The following is a 15,943-nucleotide window of genomic DNA, read 5'->3' as shown; positions in this document are numbered from 1 at the left end:
ACTTATAAACATACAGACACTAGAAAAAAGTCCAAACGGACACATAATTAATGTCAGTGGTGTTTTTGACTAATAGTAGAATTGTAGTTTTTTCCTGTATTTTCTGCATTTTGCACCAAGAATAGTCATTGTTTTTAAGATGAGAAAAGAAGAGGGAATAGGGGTTATTTTTATAGAGAATGGAGGTACTTTACATTAGATATAGACGTAGTGCTGAGGGGAATTCTAGAAAAGACTGGCGGTGTTTCCTGAAGGGGAGGCTGTGGACAGCTTGATGGAAGACTAGCATTTGGGGAAGGCCTGCAGGGGTGGGAGGAGTGGGTTCCTCTGGAGGGCCTGGTCTAAGCCCAGGGCCAGGGAATATTTCCCCAGTGCTGACTCCTGAGGGTGGTAAGTATAGCTGCAGAGGGAGGAATACAGAAGCCAAGGAAGTGGGTGTCTTCTAGGCTGACACAAGGATCCACAAATATTCATTTCCAGGGCATCAACATCCAGAAAGGATAAAAGAAGGATGGAAAAAGCTAAGCCAGGGCCCTCTGCTGTTCTGCTGACCTTAATCTGCTCCTTCTTTCTGAAAAGGAACAAATTGTTCTGTTCCTGCTTGTCCTCTAGCCTTCCCTGATGTTTATTCCAATGGTACATTTTCTACTTTCCTTTTTCCCATCCCCTCCTTTTGCTTAAATGCACAAATAGGTGAGGCACAGTGAAGTGGGGGATTGTGGCATAGTCAGGTTCAGCTGGGGAGATGTGGGAGGGTAAGCCCAGGTCCCCTCCTGTGGCCATCACAGGCCCCCCAAGTCCTGCCTGGCTGCTGGGAGATCTTCCACCACTGCCCCTAGTTAGCCAGCGGCATTGGCTTAAAGCAAAGCAGGGACGACTTCAATCTACTTGGACAAGAAGGTGAGGCTAGGTGTGGGGACAATTTAACTCAGATTTCCTACAGCTCAGCCCATGGTGTGCCTCCAAGGAGGGCTCCAGTTCTCACTGGGACCAGGAAGCATGCTCACCCAGAGGAAGGTCGGATCACAGCCATATGCCCTGCTTCCTTCTCTTTAGCTGCCATATCAATCGTATCCTGGAGTCCCCCCGGGGAAATGCTCTCCTGGTTGGTGTAGGCGGGAGCGGCAAGCAGAGTCTGACAAGGCTTGCGGCCTTCATCAGCTCCATGGATGTATTCCAGATCACGCTGCGGAAGGGCTACCAGATCCCAGACTTCAAGGTCAGAAGGCCAGGCGGGAGTGGGGAGATGGCAGCCTCTCCAATTACCCTCAGCTCTCTGTCACTCTTCATTAGCTCTTCAGTTCCCTTGCCCACAACCTCCCCTTAATCGTCCAGCCATTTTCTTCTTAGATTTTGGACTAGTGACATGAGGGGCTCTTTTCTCACTAGACAGCCTGAGAACACTGGCCTTCACAAGGTTGCATCTGTGAGGACTCAGCTGCTTTGTTGCATCTGGAGAGCCTCAGCTCCTGCCCAAACCAGAAGCACTCATCTCCCCTCTAGCTCCAGTAGGAGGAATTCTGACACTCTGCCCAAGTTTCATAAGAAATTCATATTTTTAAAGATGAGTTCAGGAAGCACCAGCCGCTGAGACCCTCTGTGACATTTCCTGGTTCCAGACATCTGGCAGGAAGGGGCCACAGTGCACACTCTAGAAAGCGGAGAAAGGCATTATATAGGACCTTCAGAAGGCGCTTTGTCCAACCCCGCCCTTTAGTCCAGGGCCACAGTAGAGGAACCGTAGGGAGCCATATAAGTTCCATCAGGATACTGCTCCTGCTGTCCCCAGGACAATGTCAGCCACACAGAGCCAGACTTACCACCTACATAATCTCTTCACATCGTATAAGGTCATTCACTTATATGATGATACAGAGTAACACAGATGAGCAGGGACGATTTCTGACCGTTTGGAAAACTATTAACCTCTCTGTACAAAGCAGGAGCTCCAGAAGCTATACAGGAGCCACAGTGGTTGTATGAATTAATGATCATCACTATTGAACTTTATTTAACTCCTCCTTCATAATCTCTCAGCCAGTGGTACTCGCTGCTATAAAACTGCAGGTCATCCTGTCCATGATTGGCTAAATGTAAGGTCGTACACCAAGTTCACATGAGGTCAATCTTCAGTGCTTCCAAAAAAGAGACTATAGTGCATATTTGAAATATGCTGTTACAGAATGATCTAAGCAGGGGTTCTCAACCTTGACTATATACTGGAATCCCCTTTGAATAATGCTGATGCCTGTATCCCACCCCACCCCAAAAATTCTGACTTAGCTAGTCCAGGGGGTGGCCTGGCATCAGGACTTTTCAAAGTATCCCCCAGTTAATTCCAATGAGAGTTGAGAAGCATTATCTTAGGTAATTCTCTTAAATGAGGTTGAGAACCACTAATCTAAAAGAAATTTCACTAACTTTAAAGGGGAATTATTTGGATGCAAAGGAAGCTCAGCTGTAAGGAAATGTATGAGGCTACTAGAGAATAAGCTTTGAGAGGTGTGAGAGAGAGAAGAGCAAGACTGAGGCTGATGGCTGAGCTTTGTGAAAGGGAAACAGCAAAGGAACCAAGACTGGCTACGCTGGAGAATTCAAGGGTTGGCATCCTAGCCCAAAACTTCATGCACCTATAATTTTGAATGAATCTGATTTCCTACCAGATAATGTGTGTGTGTGTGTGCATGCGCGCGCACGTGCATGCAATGCACCATGCATGTGTTCCCCGGTATATTTTTTCCAACACAAGTCTTTTGCTGGAGCTAATCATGAGAACTCAAGACTCTGCTAGTGTAACACGTTTCTCCCCGAGGCCAGTATCCCCAAGTACATGACTCTTCTGTCAAGACCAACAACAATCGCCTGCCTTCTGGGCAGGTCATTCAGTTATATGATGATACAGAGTAACACGGATGAGCAGGGACTATTTCTGATCCTTTGGAAAACTATCAACCTCTCTGCACAAAGCAGGAGCTCCAGAAGCCACACAGGAGCCACAGTGGTTGTATGAATTAAAGATCATCACTATTGAACTTGACTCACCCACCTCTATCGGGATCAGTGAGCTTTATATCCAAGAGTTGCCTGCTTTTTCCTTTTCTCCTGGGAATAAGACATATTTCCCTGCCTGTCAGGACAAGATAGAACTCCTCCCTTCCTCCATTGCCATTTTTCTTTATTTCCCTTTAGAGTAGATAAGAAAATGGTCCCATTCCTAAAGAGTGGGTTGGGCATTTCTTTCAATCGGACCCTCTTCTTGCAGATCTCTGATATTGATTGTTTCTGCAGGTGGACCTGGCCAGCTTGTGCCTGAAAGCCGGGGTAAAGAATATCAGCACAGTGTTCCTCATGACTGATGCCCAAGTGGCTGATGAGAAGTTCCTTGTGCTCATCAATGATCTCTTGGCATCTGGTAAGTGACTTCTTTGCTCTTGAGTGTCTAATAAATTTCCCCTGGAGTCAGAGTCATTCCAAGATGGAGTTTTGGTCGAAGGTTGGAAGAGCAAGGTCATGGCAGTGAGAAAACTGATACAGTGGACTGTGCACTGAGGTCCTTCTAGGGCTGGTGCTCTGTCTGCTGTCCTGGCTTTCTCATTCTCATTTCATTTCAAAGCAGACAGACAATCTTGGGGCTCTCTCACTGGGACTGGACTGTTGGAAAAAAGCAGGTCAAGAGGGTGCTAATCTGCTTAGGCCAGAGAGAAGGTGCTATCCCCTCCCCATATGGAAGACAGACAGAAACTGGAAAGTGCACAGTATTTTAGGTAGCTCAGGCATTGGCAGAAATATGTACACTCATTCACAGAATGTACACATACAAAGTCTATGCAACAGGAAAAGATTAGGCTGCCGATTTAATTAACCAAGGATTCAGAAGTTTGTGGAAGCAGAGTGAAAGCAGTAACAGATGTGGAATATGTCTAAAATGATTTCCTTGGTTTCCAAAGAACTTGACAGGGGCTGCCAACTGCTCTGTGACACCATCAGTGCAAGATAGGACTTAAGGAGGAAATTAAATTATTGATACTTTACTGTCCTTATTTGTTTAGGAACTCAGGACTTATGTCAGCCATTCTGGAAAAAAATCATGTGTATTCACATATATATATATGTATGTATGTGAAAAGATGTAAATATGTATATAAATATTCAAGAATATAAGACAATTTAGTATATAAATTATACATTTACAGAAATGTGGGGTGGATTGCGTGTGTGTGTGTGTGTGTGTGTGTGTGTGTGTGTGTGTGTGTGTATTTATATTTAAACAATTGAAGGTAGAATATTCTTTCCTGGCTCTAAAACCAAATTTAGCATCTGTTAAAGTACCTCTTCATCTGGATTAAGAAAACAAAGTCAGTGAACAGATGTTCCTGAACAAAATGTCTGCCTCTAGCTTTCCAGAATTTCAGAAAGCCCATTTATCCAAAGTTCATCCCTGGCTCTTTTACTGAATACTCTTTAGTACATAAATTACAAAAACCATGATCACGATATTTCTCCGCAGTCTATCCCATGTCATATGTAGTATGTTTCAGGATGACTACTACCATTTAATCCCTAGGAACTTCCCTGCTTCAGAATCACTGCCTGCTTCAAATTCTGTGCCCTAGTACCCCAGGTCACTTTACTGTCACTTATGAAGAGCTCCTGGTCCCTGGTCCAGATTGTGCACTAGCAGGCTCTGTGAGCAACCTTTGGATTGTTTCTGATGAAGACCAGAATCCCAGATTTCTTACTGTGCTGGCTCAAGTATTACACTGATCCCACATTTTCATTTCTTTCCCAACTTGTTCTGTTTAAGTGAGCTTTATATCCAAGAGTTGCCTGCTTTTTCCTTTTCTCCTCCAGTACATTAAGTTTTTCCTTTCCATTATAGTGTCTTTTTAACATCCCACCATTTTCTATAGCAGTCTTTCACCTACAACAGTGCATCGACTTTTATTATTTCATCAAGTGATAAGAGAGGGGTCCAACTGCCCTCCCACCCTGAAGCTGTGCCCTAAAGTCTAATTTCTAAAATAATCAAAAAAGGTAAAATTGTGCTTCCAAAGACTTATAGCTTTGGAGAGTCTAGGCATGTTGCCAGCCTCACCCTGTATCTCAATTCGCTCCAATTCAGCCAGGTCACCTTCTCCTAAAATAACATCTGAGACACAGAAGATGTTATACTTTTACCAATTGAAATTTTATTCCTCAATTAAGTATTCTTAATTTTTCATTTAAAAGATAACATTTTCAAGTTCAAATGAGTTTCTGAAGCCCTGCCCAGTGAAAAAGTAATGCATCAGCTTGCTCCAAAATCATGAAGCTTCAAGTGCATATTTCCATTTTAAGGCTTCTCTATAAAAACAAGATTTACATACACATGTTAAAGTGGATATACAATTAAAAGTAATATTATTCTTTTCAAATCTTCCTTTCTTTTTTTTCCTAAACCACTCTCACTGGGAGAACAAGAGCATATTTTAGTTCTAATTTTCCCTGGCAAATAAATAATTTCTGGCTGGAAATTGACTGTTTGTCAGTCTAGGGAAGGTTGTGGAGATCCATCAGAACCTCCCCCATTCCCTTAGATTTTCAGTTTTATGGGGTTGTATAATCACTCCACTCTTAGATAACATGATAGAGACTATGAAATTACATGTTGGGCTCCCTTACCATTAACTCATCCCTCTTTAGTTATCTACAAGTCCTGTTCTATTGCAGATAGAGGCACAGTAAGTAAATTCCACTGATTCAGCTCTCCCCCAAAACATCTTTCTCAGTAACTTAATTATCTCATGCCATAGGCTATCTGGTTTCTTTCCACATTTCTTTAGTTCATTGTTTCATCACTTGATTTCCTGACACCAATTCCAAAATCAAACCATGATAATGATTCAGCTCATAAATCCCACTTCTGACACCTGCCAGACATCTCAGAACCCATCATTATGCCAGTTGCATCTCAGGTGGGTTACAGAGTGATAGGAATAAATCCTATGCACAAAGTTAAAAAATTAAATATGGTTCCTGGTCAGATTTGCAAAAGATACATAATTGTATCAGAAGGAAGTGGCCACATAGATTAGGAATAAATTAAGCATGTCTTTGAGTCACATCCCTTGGCTGCCAGAGTCCTTAAAGGGTGTCAACTGCTGGTTGAAATTATGCATGAACTGTTGACCCTTGTTGAATCTGGAAAGTTCAATTTTTACTATGTCCTTATTGCCCTGTTATAATAATTCCTAAAGAATGTACACTGGCCCTCAAACACAGATATTCTTAGAAAATGTGTTCTCTCTTAGTTTTTCAATCAAGCTCAGAATCAGCAAGGTCTTATCCTAATATATATAGAGAAAACAAAATCATTCTCTAGCTTTCTGGCACAGCACATCTGCTTCCAGCTTTCCAGCATTCCAGAGAGCCCACTTAACTGCAGTCCCAGTCAAGAAGGCCCAATCTGCTCCAGATGTAGTGTCTCTCCTTTTCTAACTCTGCCTGATTTCATACTTCATTTTATTTTAGGATCCTATATTGGGTTTTCCTTTTGCTTTTTGAAAAGCTTAATTATTCCATCCAAAATTAAGATTTCTCTTCCCTGACTCAGAATAGATACCCTTCCATTTATTCATGGATTCAAGCCATTTATTAAACCCCCATCTTCCAATCAGTAGGTGCTCTGCTCAAAGCTGTGTATCATATAGCTTATATGCGGTCCATTGGAATAGTTCATAACCAATGGCTCCCCTCTCTTGTAACAGTATATGTCTCTCCATCTCTAAACCAGACTGTCCTTTTTATATTTGGGCCAAATATCCTCTTGGCATATGTAACATGAGAAGTTCACCATGTCTTCCAGATGCTTTAGGATTAGATCCCAGATTGCCATATTAGTGGTCTGCACACATCTTCATGATAATGTAGCCTAGAAGTATTTATAACAGACTTGGCATGAGATTGCTCATCTCCCATGAAAACCTGGAGTTCCTGATGGACTATCTATGCTTTATATAAGCTGAAATCTGGCCCAGTTTCCCTGAAAAGGGAAAAGAGAAAGTGTGGGGCAAAAGAAAAGCTGTCAAGCATGTACCAGATTACCTGAGCATATTTTGTGGTCTCTGTGGATCCATTCACCAGATGCATCTTCAAACCACAAAGAGCACAAATTTAAACCCGCACCTGGTGTCTCTCCAGATCCAAGAAGAAATGCCTAAAGGGTAAGGCAAAAAGATGCTTGAATAATCACCATTTTCTTTTCTTTCTGTGGTACTGAATTCCCACATGAGTTTTTTGAGACTGTGCCTTTGTGCATTCTCCTACATTGCTAACCTCTCCCTTACCACCTATATCCAAGCTGTAATCAACTGCCACCAGTTTTTACCTCCTATTCTGAATCCATATATTCTCTATCATGACCATCATGGCTGCACTGATCTTTTCATCTTTTGTTTCAACAAATGCAGACACTACTTTAACTCACCTCCCTACCTAACAGGCAATACCTCTTCCAATCAGTCCCCCTCTCTGGTTCAAAAAAGTCTATCTATACTATAATTACTCCATTAGCTCCTAACTGAACGCAGGGGAATATCCAAGCCCCTTTTGTACAGAAAAATAAATTGTCTTTGACCTCTGTATGATCTTGTAATTCCTAACTCCTTGAGATAATTCTCTATGCTGTTTCCTGACATCCTTACTTAATCACGCTGTTCTTTTTGAACTGCATGCCCTTCTCCCTTGTCTGGATTAACTTCTACCCATGTTGTAAGACGTATATGGGGTGTCACCTCTCTAGGAAATCTTCCCCAACCACCTGTCACCCCTGGCATGAGGAACATCCCTCCATATTTCCACAGCACTCCACTGCTGCACACACCACCATTGTATTGAAACAACACCATACATTTATGGGAGGCAAAGACTGTGTTGTCTGCTGTTTGTTAATTATTTGTTATTAAACAATCTGGAGATACAAAATAAAAAGGATTAAGTACATACCATCCAGTTTAGAAAATAAAGCCATACTGATAGAACTATAACCCTCTATAGATACTTATTTTCATCATTTATATTGTCAGCAATTAATGTATTTCTTGGCCCATAATCAATATTCAGGAGGTATTCATTGAACGAAACTGGGTTCATATCATGAGAATGATGTGCCATCTTATATATTACATATCACCATTGGACATGTGGTGAGGTTGCCAGGTATGTAGACAAAGGGGCAGAGAAAAGGGTACAGAAATTCTCAATCATCATATAAGTTGCTCACAGGGGTGGTAGTACAGCATGGAGAATATAGCCAATGATTCTGTAACATCTTCCTATGTTGACAGATAGTAACTGCTCTAGTGGGGGTGACGATTTAATCATGTGGGTAACTGTTGAACCACTGTAAACCATTGTATACTTAAAACCAACATAAGATTGGATATCGATGATACTTAATTTTTTAAAAAGAAAAGAGGGCAGTAGGACTGTGATAGCCACCACAGCCCCTTGCTTTTTCTCCCTTGAGACCTGAGAAATATTTTGGAAAACAGTGGGTCTATATGAGGCCAAAGCCCTGAAGCCAGTGTGAAGCTAACTGGCTCACAGTCCTTTTTATTGCCAAGCTCCAACGAACTGAAGCATCTTAAGCCATCAGGATCTCCTCCCCCAAAAGCAGTTATTACCTCTGAGACCCCCAGACTTACACAGAGTAGATGATGCTTACTGTGACTTGTGAGATATTTGGACATGTTAATGATCGCACGGCGCCTGCAAGCACTTGGAGGCAGAAACAATGTCTTCCAACTTTAGGTCTCTGGAGGGTGCTTTTCAAATATTTGTTTTCACTTCTCTTCTTCACATCAGAAAATCCCCTCTGGCAATTCAGTCTCCTGTTTTCAGCATGACTACCTACATCATGCATAAGTGACAGGAACACTGTCAGGAGAAACTGGAGGGACAAACCTGAAATGCAGACTTTCCTCCCAATTCAGAGGTGCTCAATGCCATCTGGCAGTCTTCTTAAGAGTTCTTGGAATCTTCTGACAAACAGCATTATCCTAAGGGCCTGGAAAAAGGCTCTAAATGGCCTGGGTGCTTTCAACATCCTGGCGGTAAGGGTATCACATAAACCAAAGTCAGCAAACTTTTTCTATAAAGGGTCAGAAAGCTAATATTGGCAACTTTCAGACCATGCAGTCTCTGTCACAACTACTCAGCTCTGTCATTGCATTGGGAAAATAGCCATAGACAATCCCTAAGTGGATGAGTGTGGCTGTAAGCAATAAAACTTTATTTATGGTCAATAAAATTTGAATGTCCTATAATTTTCACATATCATTAAATATTATTATTTTAATTTTTTTCAACCATTAGAATTCTAAAAACCATTTATTCCTAGCTTGCAGGCCATGCAAATAGAGGTGGCAAGCCAGACTTAGCCTGTAGACTATAGTTTGCCGCCCAGTACCCAGCAGGTTATACATAAAAATACCAAAAGGACAGAAGTCCTACATATTTCAAATAATAGGTGAAGAACACAGAGTCTATGATTACAAATGTTCTGAAACTGAAGGGAATCCAAGTCCTTACTGAAGGGCTCTAGCGTGTTAACAGACAAGAAATGCAGACTATCAGAGAGGTAAAGGAGAGAGGGATATAGGCCATGGCCAGCCCCTGATGCTGGAGGAGTATGGCTCACGCCAACTCCATTTGAATGTTTCCCTTTTAAAAACTTCCCTGAACTCAACTCCCAACACATGCTAAATACCATTTCATTTCCCTAACAGTTTTCTCTGACTCCTATTTTTATCAGATAAGACTGAAATGGATTATTCCATTAGTAAGATCTTGATTTTGACAAATTATAGCCAAGGGCATTTTATATGCATGCTATGAAATATCTCAACAAATGGAAATTAAATCAAGTTTGTCTAATTAAGGGAAGAAAATAAGTGATCATTTTCATGAGAATTCATTTGTTCATTTGACCTTGTAAATGATTAAGCCTAATCAGTGTAAAGGTCTTACTAAACTCCCAGCTACTAGATTAGTGCTGTCAGACTAGGAAGACCAGAAACTTGTTGGAAATTGGTGTAAGTTTCCTCCAGGTATAGCAGTTCAAGGAAGTGCTGCAGCCTCCCCGACGGAGTCATAATTCCCATCAGTCTGATTAGTCCCAAACCATCTGGCAAGCCTCCCATCTTTGAGGATGTCACCCAAATCCCTAAGGAAGTGGCATGAGTAGGGTGGCCTCGGTGGCTTCTTCCATCTCTGCCATTTCCACGGAGTTAACGTTTCTGTGTTGATTATGGAAGAGGGAAGAGGCATGCGGGTGTGGAGAACTTTAAAGGGGAGCATGTATATGACTTCAGCTCCTGATGGCCTCCATACCTACCAAATGCTTTGTCCTGGAAATGAGAGCTTTTCTGATGCCCACAGACTGCCCTGGAATGAGCCACATTCACCTTTACATCCTGCCTAGTGTTGTCAACATTTCACCAGCTCTTCCCTTAATTCTTACCTCCCTCAACCTCCTCTCTCACATTGAGAAAACAGGTCATTTAGTTTCAGCCTTGCGAATACCTGTATACCTCACCGTCCATCTCTATTTCCTTGTGAACATCTCTTTTCCACCAATATTACCATGCTTCCTTTCCAAGGCCAGTCCTTCCATCTGCACCAGGAACCCACCTCTTGGTTCCTGATTCACAGTTCTGCCCTGTCTGCTTTCTTCTTTCATTGCTGCCTCTCCCTTATGGTTTTTACATTCTCAACACTCACAATTTACTTTCTTCCCTTTATGTTTTCCGTATTTCTTTATAACATATCTTGGACATTCAGAAAGCAGCAAAACAAACTCCCATGCAATCACATACAATGTTGCAAAATAGAATCTTCTGTGTGCATGTTCAAGAGTTTCTTTACAGTAGGTGCCCCAAAGGACTGACTTGTCTGATATGTGCATTTCAACTTTACTAAAAAATGCCAAATTGCTCACCAGAGTATACTCGCTGTAAATGAACTGTCTGGCCAATACTGCATGAATACCTGTTTGCACCTAACTTCTTCAACACTGGATTTATGTGACATACTAATTTTTGCCAGCTAGCATGAAATGAAATCTCATTGTTTTCCTTTCCCTTTTTTTCTTGTGACATCAAGCATCTTTTCAAGTTTTATTGGCTATTCCTCTTCTGTGAGTTGCCTTTTTCTAAATTTGCCCTTTTGCTCTCATGTTCTTTGTCTTTCTCCTATAGATTTATAAGAGTTCTTTATATATTCTGGATACTAACCCTTTGTTCATTATATGGGTTGTAAATATCTTTTTGAGTCTGTATATGACTTTTTTTGTCATGCTGATTTAGTTTAAACGTTGTAAAATTTGTCTTTTTTATGCTTTCTGCTATTTGTGCTGTTTCACAAATTTTGTCTTATCCAACATCATAAAAATTATCTCGTTATTTTTAAATCATTATTGTATCACTTTTCTTATATATGACTTTCACCCACCTGGTATTTATTTTTGTATAATGTTCTAATTTTATTTTTTAATGGTGATACTTAATTGTCTTAACATCACTTATTGGTTAATCCATCCCTGTTTGCACACTGATTTTTAGTATCAATTTCATATTTGTGTCTGGGTCTGTTCCTAGGAGTTGCTTTCATTGTTCCATTCATCCCGGTATCAATTTCACTCTGTTTCAATCATCATAGCTCATAAAGAAACCTGATTTCTGGTAGGGCAAATCCCTCCTTTTGATTCTTCTTCAGAAAGTCATGCCCATTCTTTGCCCTTTGCTCTTCCATATAAATTTTAGAATATGCTTGTCAGGATTGAAAAGAAACCCATTTTATTTTTTATTGGAATTACATTTTTACGATACTGGTAATACTAAGTCATCCACCCATGAGCACAATCTTTCTTTCCATTTATTTAGGGTTTTATTTATGCCCTTCAATAGTATGTTTTAGTTTTTGTATCAAGATCTGGCCTCTCTTTCCATGTACAACCATCTGCCTTACAAGGTATTCACAATGGTTTTTGCTGGTATTCTAAATAGCTTTTTAAGTAACCTTTTCTTCCTTGAGTACAGCCATGCCATTTTATTTCCGATCCTGATTTTGCATCCAGCAAGCTTGTTGTTGGACATGCTTATGAGTTCTGATTGCTTGTTTATATTTTTAGTTTTTCTATGTAGAAAATTAGATTTTGAGCAAAAAAGTTTTATTATTTCCTTAAGTATCCTTATACATTTTCCTTTTCTTGATCTTTTTGCATAGTCTAGGAACTCCCATATAACGTTGAATAGAAAACATGCTAGCAATCATAATTGTCTTTTTCTAGATTTGAAAGAGAATAGTTCAGTATTTCACAGTTAGGAATGATGTTTGCTCTGGATCTGCAATAGATATCTATTTTCAAGTGTTAACCTAAAAAATAAAAGTATGTAAGTTATTTTATTAGCAGAAATGGGTTTATTCGGGAATAGCAGAGAATTGCAATTTGGGACAAGGCTCGCACAGCAAAACCATAGGCTCGTTCAGAGAACAAAGGAGAGGAATGCTCTTTCATAGAGAAAAGCAGGGAGTTGAGAGGGGCTGTTACAAACAAAAAGTCTATGGAACTGCGAGTCGTTAGTGTAGTGGCTTCCCATTGGCTGAGTTGTAATGGTCTGTCATTGGCTGGGCTATTGGCTGTTACAGGATAGGAGGACATCGTCCTTACTCCTGCTGGGATAGAAAGCGTATCTAAATCAGAATAGCCCTGCAGGTCTACCTCTTCTGTGTCTGCAACTGACAAGGAGTGGTTGGTGTGAGAGCTCCCCCTGCAGGCCTCCAAGCTCCATGACAGTGAGGTTTCCCCTAATTAATTTTCACAAGGTTAAGAGTAATTTCATTTATTCCAAGTTTACTAATAGTTTTTAGAAATTTTGTACGTCTTTTTTAACAGTCATATTGTTTAACCTCTTTAATCTTATTAATGTAATGAATTATTTTCGTAGAATTTTTCTAATATTTAACCATAATTGCATTTCCAGGATAAACCCTACTTGGTCATCCTATTTTTATATATTTAATTAAGATTTAAAAACTTTTTTTCTTCTCATGCTGCATTATTAATACAAGATTTTATCTAACTTTGTGAATCTTGCCAATCTTATAAAAAATAATAATTAGGCATAGTTTTAAAGTTCATTTATAGGGTTGAGTGTTCATATGCTGGCCAATCTGATTTGCACAAACAAAACAATAAGTAAACATAGCTTCAGTGTACATATCTGTTGTTACAAGTAAGGTAAAACATTTGTTCACATGTTTAAGGGGCATTTGTATGTCCTGTACTGTGAACTCCACTTTCATTTCCTTTACCATATCTCACTTTTGAAGTATCGATCTTCTTTATTTGTAGAGTTTCTTTAAATTTTAAGGAGATCAGCCATCTAACTGCAATGTAAGTTATACATATACTTTCTTTTTTTAACGTTTTTGAATGAGAACATCTAAGTTCTACTCTCTCAGCAAAGTTAGTGTAGTGTTATCTATCAACTATAGTCACCATGTTATACATTAGATCCTTAGACTTTATTCATCTTACAACTGAAAAGTTAGTATCCTCTCACCAACCTCTCCCTATTTCCCACTCCACCCCTCCAGGCCCTGGCAAACACTTTCCACTCTCTGTTTCTATGAGTTTGATTTTTTTTTTAGATTCCACATATAACTGATGCCATGCAGTATTTGTCTTTCCCTGTGTGGCTTACTTCACTTAGCATAATGCCTTCCTGGTTCATTCCTGTTACTGAAGATGACAGGATTTCCTTCTTTTAAATAATGTTCATGTATTTTTCATATATGGATGTGTATATGTATATTTTTTACACATATATGTATATATATAATTTTCTTGATCCATTCATCTGCTGATGAACACTTACATTGTTTCCACACCTTGGTTATCATGAATAATGATGCTTCAGGAAGCATGGGAATACAGAAATCTCTGAGCTGTGGTTTTATTTCCTTTGGATATATACCCAGAAATGGGATTGCTGAATCACTTAGTGGTTCTATTTTAATTTCTTGAGGAGCTTCCATACTGGTTTCCATAGTGGCTGTACCCTTTGCATTCCCACTGACAGTGTAAAAAGGTCCCCCTTTCTTCATATGCTCTTGTCTGTTTGATGACAGCCATCCTGACTGGTGTGAGATGCTACCTCATTGTGGTTTGATTTGCATTTCTCTGATGATTAGAGATGCCGAGCACCGTTTCCTGCACCTGTTGTCCATTTGCATGTCTTCTTTGTAAAACATGCATTTTCTTCATTGGTTCTTTCGGTTTTGTTATTGCTATTGTTATACCTTGTCTATGTCATTTTTTACATAAACTTTATATTTTTCATACAATTTATCAATTTATATGTATCAAATGTATCTGTCTTTTAAAGCATACCAATTTTGATTTATAGTTAGAAAGCCTTTCCTCACTCAGAGTTTATGAAAGTATTCCCCTCATTTTTTCTATCATTTTTATGGTTTTACTATTTTATAGTTAAATCTTTCCAATCTTTTATGTATCATTCCCCAGCCCTGGGTTTGGAGTCCATATGGTGTCCATTCAGTTTCACCAGCAAGAGTGGCCTAAAAATCAAAGGCCATGTCTTCCAAGGTTGGATAACCTCTCTTGTCCAATTGTACCATGTGGGGAGATGCCAAAGCTGCCCACCTGTGTTCCATTTCTTCCCAGGAGAGATCCCAGATCTCTACTCTGATGATGAAGTCGAGAACATCATAAACCATGTGGGGAATGAAGTCAAGAGCCAAGGTCTGATTGACAGCAGAGAGAACTGCTGGAAGTTCTTTATTGGTCGGGTCCAACGACAGCTGAAGGTACAGAGGGTTTACTGTCCAGGGTAGGCAGGGCCAGTGATGGGTTGTGGAAGCCTCTGCTGTCATTTTGGACACAGCTGTCCTCACTGACTGTGCTGGGGGTGGGCAGCAAGGGTGCAGTGGCCTTCCAGCCTGAGCACCTAGGCAGGGGTGCCCTTCTGATCTGTTTCCTGTGCAGTGGCCTCCCTCTTGCCTCACACAGTCTCAGTATTGTTAATTTTTTGTTAACAAGACTGACTAGCAATTATAGATGTTTTTTCGCTGTTGAGTTTGCTTCCCAACTTCCTGGGAAATAAAAAGCCTGATGGCAGTCTGTCTACGGATGCTTCTCGAAAAGCTTCTCGGTTCTCCCCACCCTTCTGACTTCTCAGGTGACTCTCTGTTTCTCCCCTGTGGGGAACAAGCTGAGGGTCCGCAGCAGGAAGTTCCCAGCCATTGTGAACTGCACAGCCATCGACTGGTTCCATGAGTGGCCTCAGCAGGCACTGGAGTCTGTCAGCCTCCGCTTCTTGCAGAGCACAGAGAGCATTGAGGTGAGAGGGAAAAGGAGGCATTCCTCAAGATCCTCTCCACCTCAGGGCACAAGGAATTATGTGTTCAGAGTTTCAGGGGTCAAGCTCAGGCTTGGACAGAGTTGCTGGAGCTCAGTTTTTCCACACTATCAAGCATGGTAGGCCGTCAGCTCCAGTCTTCACAGCCAGACCATCCCTTTATTTCCTGCTTTGATTTCAGCCCAAGGTCAAGCAGTCAATCAGCAAGTTCATGGCTTTTGTCCACACAAGTGTCAACCAAATGTCCCAGTCTTACCTGAGCAACGAGCAGCGCTACAACTACACTACTCCCAAATCATTTCTGGAGTTCATCAGACTCTACCAGAGCTTGCTGCACAGCAAAGGGAAAGAGCTCAAGTCCAAGATGGAGCGGCTGGAGAATGGGCTGCTGAAGCTCCACAGCACGTCTGCCCAGGTGAGCCTTAGCGGTCAATCTCTGCTGCCTGCAGAGGGCCGAGGGGAAGTGGGGGCTGCCCATTTCCAGACAACTGGAGGGATCACAACCAAGGTCCCAACATCAT

The 15,943-nt window shown here is 40.9% G+C and overlaps 1 protein-coding gene across 18 annotated transcripts in view; it reads left to right on the top strand.

Moving 5' to 3' along the window:
* The window catches only part of DNAH9 (dynein axonemal heavy chain 9), a 352,680-nt gene that overhangs the window by 202,809 nt on the left and 133,928 nt on the right, over positions 1–15,943 (top strand). For 17 of the 18 annotated variants that reach the window (XR_008997155.1, XM_057500838.1, XM_057500837.1 and 14 more), the window contains 5 exons: positions 1,057–1,219; positions 3,289–3,412; positions 14,729–14,871; positions 15,243–15,404; positions 15,604–15,837. Coding sequence is in view for 17 of the 18 variants with exons in the window: in XM_057500838.1 (XP_057356821.1) it covers positions 1,057–1,219; positions 3,289–3,412; positions 14,729–14,871; positions 15,243–15,404; positions 15,604–15,837 (826 nt within the window). In the remaining variant the exon portion in view is untranslated. The remainder of the gene's footprint in view (positions 1–1,056; positions 1,220–3,288; positions 3,413–14,728; positions 14,872–15,242; positions 15,405–15,603; positions 15,838–15,943) is intronic. The other variant, XM_057500852.1, reaches the window with a different exon arrangement.

The sequence above is a fragment of the Manis pentadactyla genome, chromosome 4 (genome assembly GCF_030020395.1).
Source record: "Manis pentadactyla isolate mManPen7 chromosome 4, mManPen7.hap1, whole genome shotgun sequence".
NCBI classification, from domain to species: domain Eukaryota; kingdom Metazoa; phylum Chordata; class Mammalia; order Pholidota; family Manidae; genus Manis; species Manis pentadactyla.
Note: the sequence above shows the minus strand (reverse complement) of the source record. Positions and strands in the feature narration are given on the sequence as shown.